Raw genomic sequence first — 21,958 nt, forward strand, 5'->3', positions numbered from 1 at the left:
GCGGGTGGGCTGAGGGCTGGGCCCTGTGAGACTCCACTGCAGCCTCCTTTCAGCCCCGCGGCCAGGCCTGAGTCCCGCCAGGACCGGTGCCCTTTAGAGACCCTCTCGGTCTCACGCCTTCCACCTCTCAAAGACAGCCTTCTCGATTGCCGACTGAATTTCATTCCAGCTTGCAACCCACCCCACCCCGGACTCCCCCTTCACGCCCACCTCCACCAAGATTTATGTTAGAGATTGCGTGGCGGGCTAGTCGACTCTGGCACCCAGCAGTACTCCTGAGAAAAACTGAGCCCGGCAAAAGCGCAAACCCACTGCCGGGACTTGGTCCCACTCGCCCGGCCGCGCGCGCTCGCCCGGATGCCGACACCCGAGCGAGTGCCGAGATGCGTTCCGGTTTCCGCGTTTCCACTGCTTCCAGGACCAGGGCAGTGAGCCGGCACCTAGAAAAGATATATCATGGGCAGAAAGAGACAACAGGCGAACCGGAGACGTCACGCCAAAAAAAAAAAAAAAAAAAGTGGGGGGTGGGAGGGCAGAGGGGGTATTTGTGCGAGAGAGGCGCAAGATCTGTGTGTGGATACACTCGAGTTAGAACTTCCTTCTTCCCTCTCCCCTCCCCTTGGTTCTTCTGGCCTGCCTCCCGCCTCCCCCCACCCCCATCTCTCCTCTCTCTCTTTCTCTCTCTCACACACACATGCACACACACTTGTATTTTGTGCTGTCGTAAAACCCACGTGTCCAGCCGGGAGGCTGCCAGAGCGTGGAGCGGAGGAGCCGGGACGCGGCAGCGGCCAAGAGCCCGCCGCCGCTGCTCGGTCCGGCGCCTTGGACCGCCCCGCACTCCCGCACTCGGAGTAACTGCTCTCACGCCGTCCGCAGGCCTCCACCACATCCCTGGCTTGTGGCCCCGGAGGGTCCCGGGGAGCCGGATCTCTAGCGCTTTGCTCCTGCGCTGCCCAGGGGCATGTAGCGTACCGGGGGCACATACTCTCCTGCACGCTCGCCAAGACAGACACACGCACGCACGCACAAACCCGCCAGGCAGCTCCGAGTTTTCCGGTAAGCGTGGCTCGTCTAGGGCTGAGGGTCTTGGGCCGCGGAAATAGGAGGCTGGAGGTCTCGCGCTGGGGGCGGGGGGGCGGTGGTGGGGCGAGACTGTCCCGCCTCCTGGCGCCGGAGGCCAGCGCGGCTCAGGCTCAGGCGCTGCGCCACTCGGGCTCGGGCTCGGGTCGGCTTCGAGCGCCGGCAGAGGGCGGGGGCTGAGTCCTGCCGCGGAATTCCGCGGGGAAGCGCCCTCTCGCCGGGCTTCGACAGCGCAGGGTGGGCGCTGGGCGCCTCGGGCCGGGAGGCAAGGCAGGGTGCACACAGCTACCCCCGCGCGACGCCGCGGCTTCAGAGTAAACTTTGCGCCCCAACCGAGTTGGGAAGAGGGAGCCGCCAAACTCGGCTGCCGCCGGCGGAGCCAAGGACTCAAACTCTTCGCTCCAGGGTCTTGGCTGAGGTCCTCCCCTCCCCTCTCGCACCAGGCCCTGAGTCCGGCTCACGCGCACCCATCTCTTTGCCCTCTGTCCCCAGCTTGAATCGTTGGACATGCTGAAGCCCGGAGACCCCGGCGGCTCGGCCTTCCTCAAAGTGGACCCAGCTTATCTGCAACACTGGCAGCAACTCTTCCCGCACGGGGGCGGAGGCCCGCTCAAGGGCGGCGGTGCCGCGGGTCCCCTGGGCGCACCACAGCCTCTCCAGCCACCGCCACCACCGGAGCGCGCTGAGCCCCAGCCAGACAGCCTGCGGCCGCGGCCGGCCTCGCTCTCCTCCGCCTCGTCCACTCCGGCTTCCTCCTCCACCTCGGCCTCCTCTGCCTCCTCCTGCGCTGCTGCTGCCGCCGCTGCCGCCGCCGCCGCGCTGGCCGGTCTCTCGGCCCTGCCGGTGGCGCAGCTGCCGGTGTTCGCGCCTCTGGCCACCGTCGCCGCGGAGCCTCTGCCCCCCAAGGACCTGTGCCTCGGCGCCACCTCGGGCCCGGGGCCCTCCAAGTGCGGAGGCAGTGGCGGGGACGGCCGGGGTGTCCCGCGCTTCCGCTGCAGCGCGGAGGAGCTGGACTATTACCTGTACGGCCAGCAGCGCATGGAGATCATCCCGCTCAACCAGCACACCAGCGACCCCAACAACCGTACGTAGCAGCAGCCCGCGCGCTCTCTTTCGGGGAGCTGGCTCCGTCGAGCGCGGGCGCCCGTCCAGGAGGCGCATCAGATGAAGGGGACCCCGGGTGGTTGGCTGTCCGGACCGCGGGCCTGCACCTCCCTGACCACTGTGACCAAAGTTTTCTGGATTAGAGAAGGAAGGAGAACGGCTAGAATGGCGGGGTGGCCCCCATGGGTGTCCTCTTCCCCCTACTCTCATTCCCTGCTTCCCAGTCCCGAGTCTTTAAACCCAGGTTTCCCGCGGACCGAGCAGTACAGATCGCCTCCCTGCCGCGGCATATTGCGCCCGGCGCCGGGCGGGTTCTAGCAGCGCGCGATGGGAGTGTCCCGGGACCGGCCTGGTCTGGCCTTCGGAGGGACAAGACAGGAACTCTCAGCGGTTCTAGGGAGCGTGGATACCAGGGCTGATTTCTCCTCCTCTCTATCTTACCTCTGGGGTTAACTGTGTCAGTTCATTTTCCTACCGTGGGGTTGTCCGGGGGACCAGCCGGGAGCTGCTGGCTGGCCGAACCTCTAGTAGGAGTTTTGGATGGCACTGGATCAGTCTCTCCCTGCAGGCAGGCATTATTCTTAAGTTTACTATTTATTTTAGGAAAGAAAGAAAAGAAAAAGAAATGGCAGTTACTTAGTGAGAAAACATTTCTGATTTCAGGCCAGAGTCGTTTCCTGCGGATCCCGCATTCTCCGTGCACCTTGATCCTGCAAACATTTACAGTCCGTAGCCACGCTTGTGGGCTCACACATTGTTTTTTGTTTTTTTTTTTAATGAGGGTAATAGTAATTTAGTATAAGAAGCGTATTCTTCTTGTCCCCACGTAAACGGAAAATGCCTAAATTAGCATCCGTTTTCTTCTAGCGTCCCTTCCTGTATTCACAATTTCAAACCCTTATCACAAGTGTAGTTCCATTTTGAGGCTTTGAAGTAAAACTCTAAATGAGCACCAAAAATGTATTATTTATGTTTTATATCCGATTCTTTTTGGTCATTTCAGAAGTTATGCTATGTTTACACTTTCTGTGTTGGGATAAGTTGCAAATACACTTCCAGAGACCCCCAGGAGAGAACATTAAAGCAGGTTAAGAAAGTGAGGCTGAAAGCAGTTCAGGATTTGAAAGAGCAACACTCAGCTACTTTCTTCATCTCATTCCTTCACCTAGCTTCTCTGTCAGCAAAGTTGCTTACAAATGTGTATGGTCATTCTATTTTGATCATGTCCCTTCTTACAGAATGTATACTAACCTGCAATCTTCTTAATTCGTTGTAAAAACAAAATAACTACAGGTTTTGGTTAGTGAAAGGACTCCCAAATTTATTACTTTGATTTAAAACACTGGGAATGACCCTAGTGATTGAGATGTATTAACCTTTTCATAATAGTTGGAGATAATTGTTTCAATGGAGATAATTATTGTTAATAAGATGAGCAGTTGTATTTACTTTTTTCCTTTCTAGGGTCTGAGGCTAAAGTATTGGGTTTACAATGAGGGTTTCGATTCAAATTTGTTCTGCAGTTAAGGAAATTCTTGTATTTCAGAGTTCCAGAAAATGCTACAAAGCTATGTTGTCTGAATGGACTTAAAAAAACAAAAAACAAAAAAAACTTATCGACTACTGAATTCCTTGATGGTGTTGTTTTCAAAGCATTTCTATAAAAAAATATTAAAAGCTAATACTTTAGTAAAAAGGTATTTCTTTCAGTGAAGTATAGTCACTGTGGGCTGAGAGTGCTTCATCAAACTTGCAGACTTTCTTCTGAATTAAGTCAGTGCTGGAAAAGACACCAGCAGTGCACCCCCAAAGCCCTGTCTGTACGCTGAGCTCCCCATAGTGTTTACAATGCAATCTTGAGGTTTAATGCATTCTCATCAGAGAAAAACCTGGACTTATCAGAGAAAGAACTGGGACAGAGTCCTAATTAATAATATGACTGTTAAACCAGTTTATTGTCTCGGTACCATTTTTCCTGGTTGGAGGAAATGAATTGTAATTTATTTAAATTATTCCTATTGTGTTAATATTCTGATATCTCCTTTTGAGTGGACTGGACTGCTCCAGTGGGCAAAGTGCAGAGGCAAAGACAGGAAAGAAAGGAAGTCAGATTCCCCTATTAGAGTTACACTTCATGTTGCTCTCTAATTAAAAGGCAATTGAGAAAGAAAATAGAAAGCTGAGGTGGGTGGCTGTGTCATGCCAGGAGACCAGGTGTGCCATGCTTCCAGGAACTTCTCTGGGCAAGAGTAAGCACTCATTTGAAACCAGGAGATGTGTTTTACAAAGACAAAGTGAGAAGCAATTGAGTTTAATCTAACTAGAGGATCAAAACACATCAGAAATGCATAGAGTGGGAAACTTTTTTTTACTTGGCAGGGGAAGTTGATATATCACTTGAAAGATGGTGAAAAACAGTTTCACCCCATTCCCAAGTTGTATGTGGGTGGGGGTGGGGTGAGAGATGGACAGAAGGGAATCACCTATTAATTTATCATGCACAGATCTTTGTAGTTTTCCTTTTAGTCTATTGCCCTTTCCCTCTAAAAGAATTCTGTGAAGTGACCACTCAGCATTGCGTCGTTTTTATTACTTTGTATGTAAAAGGGTATTGAGTCGTTTTGTCTTTGTTTTTTTTTTTTTTTTTTTTACAAGGCAAAGGTGCCTCTAGACTTGTCTTTTCCCTTTAGAAGAGTTACTTGCCTGGGATCACCAACGCAGTAACTCCTGCAAATCCATCAGTAGCACTCCTTTCACTTGAAACTGTATTGGCATCTATGAGAACTGCCATAGGGAAGGCATAGTGAAGGGTGTTGCAGCTCTGTTTCACACATAAAAAGACTGAAAAACAGCAGAAACTATACAGCCTAGCCCGGTGAGCTCTTCTAGTATATATCTAACTCTGTGTATGAAGTTATTCTATAATTGAAGTACACTTTCCACTGAACCTCTCAATGCTTAGTTGCCTCTTCTTGCATCTGTTTAAAGTCAGGTGGGACTTGTGTAAGGTAAATGGGAGATGGGGGATCTTCCGTCCTCTTCCTGTATTACTGCCCTCATTCGCTGACAATTTGCTTGACGCCATTGATTCCGTCAGGCTCTGTTGCAGCGGCAGCCTCTTCTTGGATTCTGGGAGCTCAGTGCGTTTGAGACCCTGTCACTTTTCTTGGAAGGTATTGAGCAGCAGCCAAGCGGCGCGCTGAATGCTTGTGGTTGTTCAGAAACGGCTGGCCGAGCCACTTTGCTCTTCATATCTTTTTAATTTTTGATTAAGATCATCCTCCTTTCTACCTGGGAGAGAGGTGGGGGTTAAGCCTGTCCCGGGTCTCTCTGCGGAGAATTGAGTCGGGGCATTCCGCAACTTCCCCAGCAGGAGGTCTCTCTCTCTTCAGATATTTCGGGTAGCCCTGCTGTGCAAGGAACAGCGCTGGGAACAGCACTGGCTGGAGCACAGGTGTAGGAGTTGGGGCCCCTGTTGAGTTGAGGCTCCCCTGTTGGTAGCGCCATCCTTTCCGAGGGTTTGGGGAGAGATACTGGAGGGAGAAGGAAAGCTGGGGTTTGTTTAGTTGAGAGGTCAGGGCGAAGAGATAAAAGGAGAGTGAGTGTTTTCTGACCTTCCCTAATCTCTTCCCACCCAGTTGGAAAACGCAGGTCCTGTTTGGGAAGCTCCCGAGCCCAGTAACCCAACCAGTGGGATTTTCCTGACACCAAGACACACTCGCTGTGATGGCCTCACTGTCAATGGCCCTCGAGCGACTTAGATTTCAGACCCGGTCCTCGGTGGGAGGGAGGCGGCTCGGCGTCAGTGTGTGGGCTTTTGTGTCGTTCTCTTTTGCTGTCTTTTTGTGTGCAGGCCCAAGCCCCATCCCGGAACACACATGATTTAGCTATTTTACATCATCCGTTATCTAGTGCTCTGAAACTGAGCATAGAGCCATATATTAGATTGAGGTTAGGAGAGGTGGCGACTGTTTATTTAAGGTGATAAAATGGTCCATCAGCAGTAATCTCCATCGATATGTGCCACCAGGAGATGAAGGATGAGGGGACAAGCCACAATTAATTGCCCTATAGTTTTGTAGGAGAGAGTGGAGCCGGCCCAGACCCGCTTCGATCTCCTCTTGCGCCTCCTATTCATCATCTTCGCATTGTATATGGCGGCCTCGCAGGGGCAGGGGCCGGTGAGGTTTATCTCTGCGCAATATTCTCTCGCCCTCACACACTGGCTCTCCCATTTAATTTATTAATACAGTCATTGGGAGACAAAAAAAAAAAAAAAAATCACATTTCCTCTTTCTTTCCCTCCCCCTTTTGTCTCTCCCTCTTGGTCCCAGGGCCAAGCCGGCAGCCAGGCCGAGCAGGGGAAGCCTGACGCGGCTGTGATTCGCCGGGAAAGCTTTAAACCCGCCTAGGAAGAGTCCCGCAGAAGGCTCCCCGAGAGCTGGGCCACCCCGCGGAGGCCGAGACCACGCTTGGCGGCTCCCCTCCCTGGCCTGCCTCGCCTCTGGATCCGCTCGCTCCTAGTCCCGGTTCCGGAAGCCTAGAAGACCCCTTCCCAGGGGAGGAAGGGGGCCGGGCGGGTGGTAGGAGCTCCAGAGTACGGGTGGTGGCGATCACGTCTGGTCTTGTAAGAAAGCCGTTCGCTGGCAGCCAGGGGGGCGAGGACTTCCACATTCCGGTTAAGTGTTGAGGGGCCCGGCGTCCACCCCGCTCAAGGTCCATCACCATCCCAGCCAGCCGGCGGCTGGGCGCGGAGAGGGCTGAGAGGAGAGTGCGCGCTGGAATCGGGCGTCGAACCCACGTGCGGGAGACTCCCGGCCTCTGCACTCCACCGGCCCCAGGCCCCTGTCGGCTGACCCCCTCGGCGACCCTGAGGGTCCGCGCCACCCCCCGGCCCACTCCTGCCACGAAGCAGGCGGAGCTGCCAGCAGGCGGCACTCCCGGGGCCGCGTCGCCGTCGCCGGGCAGGGATCGATGGGCGCCAGCCCCGCGGGGCTTGGCCTCAGGACAGAGGGCGGCGACCTCGGCGGTGGTCGCAGAGAATTTATAGCTCAGCAGTTACCACGGTCCGGGCGGGGAGGCAGGGTTTTCAGCTGCTCCCCGGTTCCCTGTCCCGAGCACGCGTGATGGCAGGAGAAAGCGGCGGGGAGGCTCTGGGGAGCGAAGGCCCAGCGTGGCGGGCGCGTCCCCAGGGGCCCCGCTCCGCCTGCGCCCACACGCGCCTGTCGAAGGGCCCTGGAACGCTGTATATTTCACGTTTCCTAGAATGAGAAATGAGATACCAGAGGACTCTGGCCTCCTTTGCCCCTTTTGCCTTAAAAGAGATCCATTTTCAATTACAGGAGCCCCACGTGCTCTTGTAAAAACATCCAAACAGTACAGAAGGATAAGGAGCGAAGAGTGAAAGTCGGTTCTTCACTCCACTTGGTCTGGCCTTTTGAAGTCAGTGGGTGAACAAGTCTTTAACTTAGTGATACCTCCTCCTCATTCAGAGACCAATAAACAGGAGCTTTAAAAGATCTGTTCAAGATAGAGACCATGATCTCATATTCCCCAGTGCTATAGTGGCATTTCCAAATATCTTGCTTGGAGAGTATACTATCTCTCACGATCCTAAGAGACAGTAGGAACATTTGTTTGCCTCTTCTTTATGAATACAAGTGGACATATTATGTATTGTTTGGCCTAGAATGCTGTAACATGTATTATATATATATAATACCTATGTATTTTTTATATGTAGTTTAGGCATCTAGCCCACTTCTCCCTCAAATCTTTTCATGTAGGTGTTGGTGGCTTGCTATCTAGAAGACACTAGAAGGTGTTGCTGGCTTGCTATCTAGAATGTTTGTCCACTTGGGCCACATTTGTCAACCCCAGGTAATCAGTTACTTGTTTTAGCCATTCTTAGGCTCCTTTGGGACTCTTGAGACATAAGTCAGAAGTCACGTATTTTCAGTGACAGAAGCTGTTTGTATTAAGAAACAGTATTGTTAGGATTAACATGTATTTTGACGTAATTGGTCAGCTTTTGGGGTGGAATATTTTGAAATAGCATGAAGTCATTTATAAATGATGATAACTTCTATTGGATGGACTAACGACAGTGGACTGGGATTGCCTATCCTGCAAGTATTCTTCTACATATTGGCAGAGCCTCTGCTTGTCACTCTGCGGAGTGCTACTATTGTTTTAACACTTCACGGAGACAAATGAAAGTTCCTAAGTTGAAGAAGTGCTTTAGAGGACATCTTTGAGAAAGGACTAGACACGCTCTATCATGCATAACAAAAAACTGGAATATGCTTGTTGTCTGTGTGGGTGGTGGCTGAAGTTGCCACCTTTGCTCCTTATTTTATTGCTGATGTAGTTGGTATGATGTTACAGGTTGTGGTTATCTTGCAGGTTGACAGAATCTCTGGTATGGACTGTCAGGGAGTGAATACCAAATGCTCTTTCTTCTCACACTTTGTTTCATTGAGCCAACTAGAAAGGAAAGGTCTGTTAATCAAATCCCTGGGGTGATTTATTTTTACTTTTACGGGCATATTGCCTTTGCTTATTGTCATTTGTTTTAAGCTATTTTTGCTAAGGTGCTGAAAGGCCATTTCTGAAGTTAGGCACTAAAATTCAAAATTATGGACATTATCATCTTACTTTTCAAATCATCCTAAGTTAAACTCCCCAAACCCCAGAGTGTGGAAAAGGGAGAAATCTGTTTAATTCCATCATGCTACAACAGTTTTGTAGCACCCCCACCCCCCTGCTGCCAAATAGTGAATTCAGTGAAATATTTCAATTCTATTGACTGAGTTATAAGTTTGAATATAAAATTCTCCTGGCTTTCCTTAATCTTAGATCTCTAGATTTGGAGGCTTTTAGAGTCAGGTGGACCTGCTGGTGAATCTTTATCTGCCCCTTTCTAAGTTTCTGGTCCTTGGTTAAGTTAGATTGCTCATAAAGCCTCACTTGCCTCATCTGCAAAATTGGAATCGTGATATTACAATAATATAGTGGCTGTTTGGTTGAAGATGGGTGCCTGGCACATAGTAGGCAATTGGTAATTGTGAGTTTTTATTGTCTTTCTTTCCATGCCCTCTTCCTCTTAAAGTTTTTGTTTTCACAATCAGGAACTTGAGAAGGTGTGAGAAATGAGTACATTCTGGAGGAGTTGAGAGTACCTCCCTCCATCTAGGCCCCAGGGTCAAAAGCATAGCCTGGCACAGTTTTGATGGTTAGTTTGTGTTGCTGAAAGAGGGGTCCTTTGTGTGACGGCAGTCCAAGGGGCATGGTCACTTCACTACCTGCAGAAAGAGGTTGCTGCGTTCCACTTGAGAGGCCTGGGGACACCCTCAAGAAGCTCCAAAGGTCCCCTCATTCTCTGGGCTCTTTGGGGAGAAGTGTAGGAGGAGCCGGCTGAGGGGAGGGCATGGAGGGCTGGAGCCCTTCTTCACTGAGATAGGATGCTCAGGTAGTCAACCTTCAGTTCACTGTGAAGCAATTGAGGAAAACAGGGGCTCACTCACCAAGCTGGGTTGCCATCAGATGTTCCTCGAAGGTTGCTCCATGACTTACTTGTCACGAGTTCTTTGGGCATTTCAGTTGTTCTAGCATGGATAGAGTACACCCAGGGCCATCCACCAGGACTGGCTGTGATCAAGGCTGGGCACAAATGTCCAGAGGGTGATCCGTCGCCCAGTGCTGGCGCATCCGCTGGTGCCCAGCTCTTGCCATTTCTGCCAGTCGGGGCTCGCCCTACATCAGGCCCAGTGCCACAGGGCTCTGCTGCTCAGGGGCGCCGCGGCTCCCCAGGGAGGCTGGGCCAGAGAGGCCGGTGTCGTCGGCGGGCGCCGAGACCGCGTCCCAGAGGCAGGTCCGCCGAGCCGGGGCGCAGACACGGCGGCTCCGCCAGGCCCATTAATAACCCGGAGGGCGCTGCGATCCGACAGCATGGTCGCCGCAGGCCTGCTTCCCGCGGCTGCCGGGCCTGTTCCTGCCGGGTTTGAGTCGAGGGATACCGGGCGTTCACGGCCGGCCGCCCCAGAGGGTGTGGTGTGTGTGTGTGAGGCCGCGGGTGTTGGGGGAGGGGGTTGGGAGAGGGGTGGTCCCCTCATGCGCCGGCTGCTCTGAAAGCTTCACTAAAGCTCTCACTTAGTTTATAACGTAAGGAAAAAAAATCGCATTTAGCCTCGGTATTAACCGTCTGGGAGGGATTTGGGGCCCTCTCCAAGGAAACTTTATCTTCATCATTAAAGACCCATTATTTTGATCATTACATTTGCTGTTTGTTTTTTTCTCGGGGGGGGGGGCTTTGGAGAAGAGCTTGCACGCAAGCACAGGGCACCCCAAACCCGCCAGAGCATCCCCCCTGTCTCCCACCGGCTCCAGCAGAGCCGGGGACACCGCGCCAGGGCGCCCTCTGTGGCTGGGGTGTGGGACTGCGGCTCCACGGGGCCACGGCCGGCTCCGCCCCTCGCATGGACCTTCTCGCGGGAGCAGAGCGTGTATCGAGGACCCGGGGGTGGCGGGTAGGGTCGCCCGCCTGCTCTGGTGATTTTGAAAATCTCTTCGTAAAGAAAGGAAAACCAAACATAGCCAAGATTCCACCAAGGTAGAATCTCTCCGCGATTCCAGATGGGTCGAGAGACACTTTCCTCCTGGTACAATGATAAACACACCTCGAAACACGACGCAGAGCGAGAGTAGAGAAGAGGGTGAGAAGGAGAATAGGGAGGGAAGCGGGGCAGAGGCCGGGAGGAGAAGCCGCCAGCTGTCCCGTCGGTTCCTTGGAGACGACGACGCCATCCGAAGGCTGGAAGACGGCTCCGGAGGCTTGTGGAGGGCGCGCGGGGTCTCGACCCGGTACCAGGCGGGTTTGGCACGGTGAATTCCAAGGGAGAGCGTCTAGTCCACCTCTCCCCCTGCTCCCAGTGGCCTCGGCGCCCTCGCGGCGTCACCTCCCTCGCAGGTGGCTCACCCGGGCGGGGAGGCTTGTTGTCTCGGGGTTTACCAGGGGTTAACCCTCTCCCTTTCCTCCCCTCCCTCTCGCGTGTCTCCGGCAGGTTGCGACATGTGCGCGGACAACCGCAACGGCGAGTGCCCCATGCACGGGCCGCTGCACTCGCTGCGCCGGCTCGTGGGCACCAGCAGCGCCGCGGCCGCCGCGCCCCCGCCGGAGCTACCCGAGTGGCTGCGGGACCTGCCCAGGGAGGTGTGCCTGTGCACCAGCACCGTGCCCGGCCTGGCCTACGGCATCTGCGCGGCGCAGAGGATCCAGCAGGGCACCTGGATCGGGCCCTTCCAGGGCGTGCTCCTGCCCCCGGAAAAGGTGCAGGCCGGCGCCGTGAGGAACACGCAGCATCTCTGGGAGGTAAGTCTCCTGGCCACCCAGGACCTTGCCACCCGGCAGAATCTAGGCCCATATAGAGCCTCCCTTGTTCCCCAGAGGGCAGTGGAGACACGATTTCTCTGGTCATGCAAATATCTGGTATTTGCAGCTCCTGCAGAGAAAGAGGTGCCCATAGCAGCCCAGCCAGGAAGCAGCCTAGACTTACAGGTTTCTGAAGATGGAATCACCTTAACAAGCTTCCAGTCCAGCTGCGATAGATTTGACCCTTGGTCTCCCTTGATCTTGAGAAAAAGAGAAAACACCTGAGGAAATAACAGAGGAGGTTGGGCATTGGGATGTGAACTAGGCGAATTTTGTGTCTTATTTTTAAGCTCTTCCAACACGTTTTTGTGTTTGTCCACTGGGCAAGAAGGAACATAAGCATAAACAGGAAGAAGGAGAGTCAGGCTTATTTTCTCCAATACAGACAATTAGGTAAACACCGAATGTGAGAGACTGTAACACATTCCACAACTTTCAAAGTGCCCAAAGTAAAGCAAGACTATATTGTGAATCAGAAATCACAAATTCTGCTTCTTCTCTGAAAAGGTACAATTGTTCAGATAGAAAATCATACTGTTCGAAAACTCTGAAGTGGTTCAGTGTAATGCAATTGATAGAACTTCAACGGTACAGTCTTACCTGATGCTATTACTTAAAAATCAACAATGTATTTGAAAAATATTAACCTGAGATTTGTCTCAGAGCTTCATAGTTGATTACCAAGGTCCATTCTGAAAGAGACACCCCCACCAATTTTGGATATTCCTACCATGGAGAGTTGTTCGTGAAAATAAGGTGCCATAAGTCTTACCCTTAAGCGATATGTAAATCTGACCGAGACCAGGGAATATAATGGAATAGGATTAGCCAGAAAATAAACATTTTTAAATGCCAGGGGCCAAGTTGGCATGGACCTTAGGGCTCCATTAATGGGTCATTTCTGCAACAGCCTGAACCCCACACTTGGCTCAGTATCCTGCAAGATGACTGTTTTCATTGCAAGCTGCCCTTTAGTCACTAAATAAACTCATGGGATTCAACAATCTGCTCAGATTTTTGCTGAGCACCTTCTCTGGCCGGCACAATGACTTGGTCTCCGGAACACTTATATGACTGTTGGCAGTGGGCTACTATGGCTTGTGTCTTCAGAGCCACCTTTGATGGAGGAGGAGCTAAATCGATGAGCTCATAGAGAAACAGCCCAAGATGACTTGATGGTGGCTGTTGGGCTATGTACCATACAGTTTCCACTGGTGCACTGGGCCCAGGCTCCCAGGTTCCAATTCACACCTAAATTGTTATTGGAAAACAGTTACATTTTCAGTCTTTCAGATTAGGATTCTTGAATGAGGGGAACATAGAGACATATTTCTGTTACTAAATAGTGCTTTTTTAAAAACAGTTTTATATAGGGAAATGGGGCAGGAGAAAATGGTTGATACATTGAGGCAAGTTAGACATTAGCATTTTGGGGTAGGAAAAACTGAGAAGTGGGAAATAAAGCCTCTGGTTCTGAAATGTTTCCTAGTTGGTTTTTGTTTCTGACTAATTAGTTGTAACCTCCAGTGTGGTTTAAAGTTTGCAAAACAATTCCAGGCACTTTTCATGTTCCAGTGGTGTTATTAGGAACACTGTACCATACAATTGAAGGTCTGCCAGTACTTTTCTGAGGAAATTGTAAAGCAATTGTTTAGTGTACAGATTTATTCTATCTGAAGTGTTAAAAGTGAGAGCTATTATATTGCCCTCTGATGCCTTGAGTTCAGTGCCTGTCTATTTTTAGAGTGTTGGGGACAAAGCCACAATCATGTAAAAAATCCCATAGTTTATTGTCGTTGTTGGTTTTCGTTTTCCTCAAAGGCTTTGAATGATTGAGATGTTGGCAGGAAACCACTCTATAGGTAGAATGTGATGATTTTTATCAATATTGAAAACTATGGAGTCTTTTTTCTGTACCTTTACTTGTACTTGATGAAGTTAAAATTCTGTTGCAGTGGAGGCCAGGGAATTTCATTTGCTGTTGGTGGTGATGCTTGGGTAGATAGAGTGAGTTTCGTCTGTTGCTTGAGGTATGTGAGTTGAGTGTGTTGGGGATTGGTGCATAGACTTGGTTCTGTGTTTAAAAATAATACTTGTTGGGTTTATGCTCGAATGGTCTACTTCTAAAAAGGACATAATCTGTTTATTTTTATCATCTGTAAGAATAGTTATAATGACAGTCCTTTACAGGACTGAAGAAATATTAAAACTGTGACCACATAAAATGTATCAGACTTCTGGGAGATCATATAAAATGTGACTGGCTGAGGTCAGGTAACAGTGCCAATGTCCATTTGTAAGATGAAATACTTTAACAGGTTTCAGATTTTTACTAGTATAATTACTTTTTAAAATATGAAGTATAAGTTTATTTTTAATTTTTAAGCATTATGATTTATTACTTTTATGAAATGTGACTATTTGGATTAAGTTACATTTATAACAAAATTCTAAATGTTGATTTGTTCCTCAGGCTTTAGTCTTTCCTTTCAAATCTAGATTTTATTGTGAAAAAAAAATTTTAATTGCTATATTTTTTATATCAGAAAGAATCAGTAATTGGAATACACTGTAGGTCTATAGAAACTCTTGGCAATAATTGTTTAATGACTCATGTAGTAATTATCCATTTTGAAAACATACTTTTAAAGATATCTTCTAGAATACAGATCGACATAAAGCAGATCTTGAAAAAATTAAAAGAATTGAATCATGACTATTGCATTGTAAATGTTAACTGGAATCGTTTCTCACATTTTTTCGTCCCTTGCTGATGAAGAAATGTCTTTATATTTAGAGTTCAATACTCAGGTCCTGATGGATCTTACTAAGGTTACTTATCTTTATTTCAGTACAATAAATGGACTGCTAATCTTTTCCCATCACTGTTTCCAAGTAGATGATGGATTTTTGTTTCAGTTTACAGTTCGTTGTTTTTAGTGTGGTTGTACTTTATTATACACATGAAGGCTTATTACAGAAACAGATTCACCTTAGTTACTCCTTTTGTTTAATTTTTGAAAGCTCTATTTCTTGTAGAAAAATGACTCTTTTTTAATATTTAAAGTATATCAGCTATGAAGAGCTTGATTGGTTTGTAAGTGTGATGTCATCTTTTAGTTAATATTTTCTTTGGGTATAATACTGGTTCATAAAAATATAATTTTATGAAAGTTAAATATCATACCACTACCTTCATTATGTTTTGACTCTTTGGGGTACCATGGGAAATTCTAAGAATTTTTCTTTTTTAGCAATAATCCAAGGTAAAATTTTTTTGTGTGCCTTGAAGAGGTTAACAAGCTAAAAGTCAAATTTATCATTTTGGGGGGCCAATTTCTTTTAGAATCAGAATTTTAATGTATTTTACAAAAATAGCAAATTTAGATATCTTAAAATAGAAATATAACTGGATAGATTAAATAATCACTTGCCTTGCTTGTATACATTTATTCCAGCAAGACTTGGATGCATGATATATTTCTAGCTATTTGGCCATAATGGGAAAAATCTTTCTAAATGTTTTGCAAAGAAAACATAGTCTTTCTCAGCAACTAGGTCTTAGTGATGAGAGTGAGATAATTTTGTCCTAATGTGTTTTCTAATAAAGAAGTGAAAAGGCACATTTAATTCCAACATTTATGAAAACATTATCTCCATTATTAATGTGCCCCTTTTCCCTTGAGATAAATTAATCTAGTCTGCACATGGTTTCTCCTTTCTGCTTAACATCAGAATTTAATATGACTGGACCTGAGGAATGTACACAGTGTATACTTTAAATTCTACTGGAAGAAAATACGGAAGTTTAAAATAAAGTTACAGTTTAAGATAGGTTAGAATTACTCAGGCCTTTCAACTCAAAGTCTGATCTGACAAGTTTTAACAACATTGACAAAATAAATTGCACTTATTTTCACCCTAGAAAAGTTACTCTGTTAATTGAAATAATGTAGTAACCTGTTAGGATAACAGTCAAGGTATTAGAAATTACACTAACTTGGAGTACTCTGCAATACTTTGGAGTTAATTTTATAGAATTTCTCTTTGCCTAGGTTAATTTGGGTGTCTTATTTTCATTCTTACTATGTAGAGACTTTAATTATTTTTCTTCAGAAAATCAAGGGGGATAATATACAGTGGTCCTTTTTGTGGTTTGATTTTGTGCCATAATATTTTAGATTTAATAAGAGGTTTACTTTGAAGCAAATAGTCTATTTTTCATCATTACTATTTAGCTTAGGTCAAAAGACATTAATGAAAACCAATATTAAAAATATATTGCATGCAACTAAATGTTTATATTTCAAAGCCATCACAGGTAATTGGTACTAGAAGGAAATGAATTGATCTCATATTTTAAATGTATTATGTATGTTTTAATAAGTGACCCAGTTCCATATGTAGTACTGTACACATTTGTATATATTTAGATAGTAAAAAAGTCACTTGAAAAGAATAATTTTAAATTGAATAAAAGTAATTTAAAAATTCAATTAAAATTATTTAAATTTTTTCCAGTGATTGTACTGTAACTGTATATTCCATATTTTGCTCTATAGACATGGGTTCATTTTGGTCTGATTCACCAAAGTACCAGGGGACAGGATTATATAGCTATCACAGCTGTATTGAAGTAAAAGTTATGTTTCTCAGCAATTTATCATTTAATATAGCAGACTGTCATTTCAGTTTTGAACGTATTGACTTCATGAAATCCAAATATTCTCCTTCAAAACAAATCATAGTAATGTTACTATTATGTTTTTAATTATGCAGAGGAACAGCTGGTGTATCTCGTTGACTTTGCCTCATTTGATTTGAAGATGTCTTTTATAGTGGTGCCCATTTGATCGAGTGTGAGCATTTTGTAGTTTTACATAAACTGTAAAACCATCTGCCGCCTCTTGGAATGGTTTCCAGCATTGTGTTAAAAATAAAAACTTAGTACTTAAAGCTGGCTTTGAAAAGGTCATATAAAGTCCCAATACTCTTGGTTTATGTACCAAATGCCACCCTTGGTTTCTAAGTTCAAAAATGACTCTGTTAAAAAAAATTATAACAGCCATTTGGAAATTCTCATGTTAGTGAAGTTTAATCCAAATATACATGTGACTCTACAGTGTTTTACTTTTTTAGTTGCAAATGCTTTATAAAGAATGATGTATTCTATATCTGAAGGACTGCTTTTCTGATCAGTCAGTTCAGTTTATCTATTGTTTATAGATTGCTTCTTTTGATAGCATTTTGTCCACATGAAGAAAATAATTCCTAAGTTTTTTGTGGTTCACTGCATATTTTCTTACATTGTATGATTTTTTTTCCCACACTGGGAAAAATAGAGAATGGAGATTAAAATAGAGAATGGAAATTAAAATCAGAATTGCGGAGGTTACTGGACAGATGAAATCTGCTCTCCCCAGTCACTCTGTGGCAGCAAGTGATTTGATGAAAATGTGATTTAGGTAACACTGCATCAGAGAAACCTGCAGGGGAGCCTTTTAATTTTATGTGTCAATTAAGGCAGTTTTACTTATTCAGGGAAATCTATTGTGTTACCCAGAAACCATTTATAGTTGTTGTATAATGTTGTGAGTTTTAAAAAATTTTGATTGAATATGAAAATCTTATCTTTTACTCAGCTGAGAGATCGTGTCTACAGTATCAAAATCCTCTTTTCTCAGAGGGTAGATGTGATACTTTGGTGTTTGGCCATTCTAAAAAAAATGCAGTGCATGAAACCACTATGAGACCGCCTTGCTCCCCCTTCTTTCTTTCTTTCTTTTTTAGACTCATATATACTCCCAGATTTCGTGAGTTCAGACATTCCTTGTGTATTTACACAAGAAATACAGACTCTGGTATAACTACTTAGCATAAAAGCCAGAGCAGCCAGAGCAGAATATACTTTTCCTTGTAAGCATTTGCCACCTCACTCAGATAAGTTACAGAATTCCATTATCCAAATTGTTACACATGTGTGACAGAGGTTGACCTTTCGTCATGTCAATCCTTTTTGTGTAGGCCCCAGGCTCCAGCCTAATGGCTCAAACCCTGATTTACTCACTGTAATAAGGGCAGGAGGTCGAGCAATTGTCAGGCTGCCTGTTCGTACTCTTCTTGGAGCCTGGTTGAAGGCTGTTAACACAAAGCTTTTCAAAGTGAATTTACAACCAGCACCACTGACAGAGGCCAATCAGTGCACCATAAATGTCAGGTTAGTGAGATTGAGCAGTAAGTAAAGTACTGACAGCACACTATTGGCTGGAATCAATTGACCAAGGTTTAACTGAGAAGAGCAATCTCCTTGTGGTGCTCTTAGGGAAAGAGCTAAGTGTGCAGCCAGGGTTTCCAGGTAGGATCCGTAGGTTTACCTGTAAGGGTTGGGGTGTCATCCATTTGCCACAGAGCATCCAGCATCCTGGTGTTGATATGCTGCACAATCTGGGAGTTCAGAGTGGTGGAGCCTGCTGACTCTGAGTTGGGTGGTTAAAAAAAAAAGTCCCAGCATTAGAAAGGAGAGAGAGGAAAAAACCATTAAAATATGGGGCTGTCAAAATTGGGAGACACATCCAGTGTGTTACAATTCAGTGAAAGGTAATTTGTTCAAATTGCAAACTGTACCAGGGAATTTCCACCAAGGCACAGACATAAATAAGTCCACTCTTCCTGGGGCTTAGCAGGGTGAGACTTTCATGGAAGTCACTAATGAGTGATTATGGGTTGAGGGTCTGAATATCCATGAGATGTGGTTTCTCTACCAGACGAATGTTTTTATCATTTTGTGTAATGACAGCCTGGACAACAATTCATTGAGCTCAGAAGGCATCAGCATTAAAATGGAGGAATCCATTAAAATGCTGTATGCAAGGATTTATAAATTAGGCAATTTCCTTGATTATTGCAATCATTTACAAAATTGATTGTTCCAGTGTGGTATAGACAGATTTCAGCACTGATCATTGACAACAAGCACATTCTCTGATATCTGTAGCTACTGGTCACTAAACCAGGTCACTATTCCTCACCCCTCTGCTGTTCTTGATCTCAAGGTCAGGCAGACTGATTTTAAAGCAGCTTATAATTATGAAGTTTTTATTTGTCTTCAGAGGAGACTCACCTAGGCTGTGAGAGTAGGTAGGTCCAGGTTGCTCTAAAGGTTGTTACATTGTTTTTATATTTTAATTCTGAGTTGGGGGGAAGATATGAATAATCGTGATATGCTTCAGATCAGCAGCACAGATTTTGAGATGTTGCCAACTTAAATGAAAATAATTTTTGCAAATTGCAGCTGTAAATATTTGTTTGATTGAAGATCTTAAAGTCAATAATGTGTTTTATGTGTTGGTCCTTAGAGTTCTAATTATCCAATAGATATATTGTAGAGTCACTGGATTTTAGGTCAGTTAATTCTGGAAGGTATAATAAAGACATTGTTACAAGTGCGAAACACTCAAAATGCTGCAGATTTTCCTATATATGAACACACAGAAGTTCACTTGGTGCTTAATCACTAACCACAAACCACAGAGTTGTCTTGATTCCTGAAATATCAGAGATGGGCATGCCAAATGTGTCTGCAGAGCTCTGTCCAATGAAAGCTAGCCGTGCAGTTTATGCTTAGTACAAAATAACTTTAGCCATTTGTTTTCAATCATTTTGTTTTTAATCATAATTTTCCCCTTTTGGAACTCTAACACAAACTGGGGTTTGTAAAAGAATAACACTTTATAAAATTGTTTAACACTGTGGGGAAGGCAAAAAATTGTTCAGTTTGTCCTGATTTGAATATATAATAATTTGATCTCGAGGTAGTTCCTTGTTTTAAAGTGAAGATGTTACGTTGTGGGAAGGCCTGTGGCTTGTGGACACTTTGTACTTACTTAGGTACTGTCACTTAATACTGTAAATAAGAAGTTCATTTTCACTTTTAATTAGTTGTAAAATTCACTGCTTAAAAATTCAGTACAAAAGGCAGTGTTTTCAGTATTGTGTCTTGATATGATCTCTTCATTTTTATTTAAATATTTCTCTACACAGTATTCTGGTTTCTGTTAAGAATTAGAGGCCGTGTCACTAGATCTGTCTTGGGAGATCTTTGAATGAGGCACTCGGTTTTATAGATGTTTTTGCTTGTCCCTTTGCACATTCATTTGATAAACCAACACCTCATGCACATGTTTGTCAAATAATGATATGGGATTAAGCCCATTTTATTAAAATGAACAGTATTTTTCCCTCTCTGTGATCATTTTAAATTAAAGCTGCCTCAGATAATGAAGTGTCGTCTATAGAAACATTCAGTGTAATCTAATTCACTAGAAAGTTCTTAAGTGCTTTTTAATTGGAATCAAATTAAATGTAATCAAGTCATGTTTTCGGTATCTTGTAAAGCACTGGGGCCTTAAGTGTTGTTAGCACACTTGGGAATATTCATGTTTAGTGCAAAAGCAGCAGTACTAAATTCTGAGATATGCTTGCAAACTCCAAAATGGTAGATAACCCATAAATAAATTATATGTTAGAGTGTAATGTTTTTAGAACCTGTTGTGTTTGTCCCAGACTAATATTCAAATTCATTTTTGATATGCGAAATGCACAAATAGTTCCTGGGGCAGAGAATCCTGAAAAGTATTGGTCTATTGAGGAAAGCACTTAATTTCAATTTATTAAGATTAATTGCAATTTAAAATTTGGCCTGGGTAATCTACAAAAAAAAAAATTAATTATAAAACTTTAGTAGAAATGAGCTTTTCTATTAAAAATAATTTTTATCATAAGAAATTTAAACTATAAAAGTATAAACTAAAGGTAGCCATTAATGATGATTTTTATAATAGCCTTTTGAGAGATAATTATATAATGTGATATAATATACATTTGTTTGTGTATGCATTGTATATACATTGAATCACAGTTTGAGTAAAGATACGTTATTTCCTTAATACCACAAAACACATTTTTAAAGCAGCAACTAATGACACTATTTTCATGGAAGTTCCTGCAGATGTTTAAATTTGGCTCACCCATGAATAGATTTTGTGTCTAGTTCCATCCTCTGATCTCTGTATCTTTCCTGGTGGGAAATTTCAATCTGTAGACCCCACTGATACTATAGATGCATTTCTACTGGTATATTCATATGTTTGATAGCCCATCTTAATAAGACCAGAGCTTTTCTGGGATCTAAAGGAAGATTTTAATGGTCCTCAGGAAGAAGGAAAAAAATTTATTTCTTTTAATAGATCAAGGTGTTAACAAAAAAGAATCGGATCTCTTTGAAATGCTTTTCTAAGTAATAATACTATATTTATGTAGCTGTATATGAGACTTCAGGGAACATACTTAATTTCTTTGTATCTCTTATTTTTCCATATGGAAAAAAGAGCCATATTTGACTACTATGTAATTAGACGGGCAATATTTGTGATGTTTGTGTAATAAAAGAGATCTTTCTCTTTTCAGTTAGGGTTTTAACGATACTTTTTAAGACTAGTGGACTCTGCATAGAGTTATAAAGAATCACGTTATTTGTTAAACCAAAAGATTGTACATGGTAGACCATGATACATAGCTTGGATTTAATTACTATAAAATCAGGCTTAAAAAATATTTAAATACAAATTTATTTAGCACTGCTCTCAGGTAACAAAGGATTATGTGTTAAAGGGATACCATACAGTGTGGGGGACTTCCCTGGGGATGCAATGGTAAAGAACACGCTTGCCAGTGCAGGAGACACAAGAGCCGTGGTTTTGATCCCTGGGTGGGGAAGATCCCCTGGAGAAGGAAGTGGCAACCCACTCCCACTTCTTGCCTGGAGAATTGCATGGACAGAGGAGCTTGGCGGGCTGCAGTCCGCGGGGTTGCACGGAGTTGGATGCGACTGAGCGTGTGTGATTCACTTCTCACAACTGAGAATTGACTCCTGATGTGGAAGGGGATGGACTCAGTAAAATCACAAAGGGCCCTAAACCTGAAGGTGTTTTGACTCTGATCAGGAGCAAGTTGTTAGGTAGGTGTGCCCCCACATACTGAATTCTGAATAGAAAAACATCTCCATGCCCAGCGTATTGTGATTTGTCAATAAATATTAAATAGCAGCAAGTCAACATCATGGCACCTTTGCCACTGTCCATTAAAATGTGTGTGTAGCTGCTTGTGTACCAGTGAATACTGACATAATAGTGCATTGTACAACTCCTGAATATGTGTCAGTGTTAACCATAAAATGTATGTAAAGCGAGAATTCCAAGTGACAGAACAAGTTTTAATGAAAAAAGTAAGCATAAATGCTGAAACATGTCCTGGAGAGCAAAAACTACTCTGAAATTTGTATTT

General features: G+C 44.9%; 1 protein-coding gene across 2 annotated transcripts in view; it reads left to right on the plus strand.

Moving 5' to 3' along the window:
- The first annotated feature begins 519 nt into the window (after nucleotides 1-519).
- Nucleotides 520-21,958, plus strand: part of PRDM6 (PR/SET domain 6) — a 108,527-nt gene continuing 87,088 nt past the window's right edge. Inside the window, exons 1-3 of one of the 2 annotated variants that reach the window (XM_027546978.1) lie at nucleotides 520-1,059; nucleotides 1,576-2,167; nucleotides 11,250-11,557. In XM_027546978.1, the coding sequence (XP_027402779.1) occupies nucleotides 1,591-2,167; nucleotides 11,250-11,557 (885 nt within the window). In that variant the 5' untranslated portion in view covers nucleotides 520-1,059; nucleotides 1,576-1,590. Of the gene's footprint in view, nucleotides 1,060-1,197; nucleotides 2,168-11,249; nucleotides 11,558-21,958 lie in introns of those variants that run through there. The other variant, XM_027546979.1, reaches the window with a different exon arrangement.

The sequence above is a fragment of the Bos indicus x Bos taurus genome, chromosome 7, assembly GCF_003369695.1.
Source record: "Bos indicus x Bos taurus breed Angus x Brahman F1 hybrid chromosome 7, Bos_hybrid_MaternalHap_v2.0, whole genome shotgun sequence".
In the NCBI taxonomy this organism is placed as follows: domain Eukaryota; kingdom Metazoa; phylum Chordata; class Mammalia; order Artiodactyla; family Bovidae; genus Bos; species Bos indicus x Bos taurus.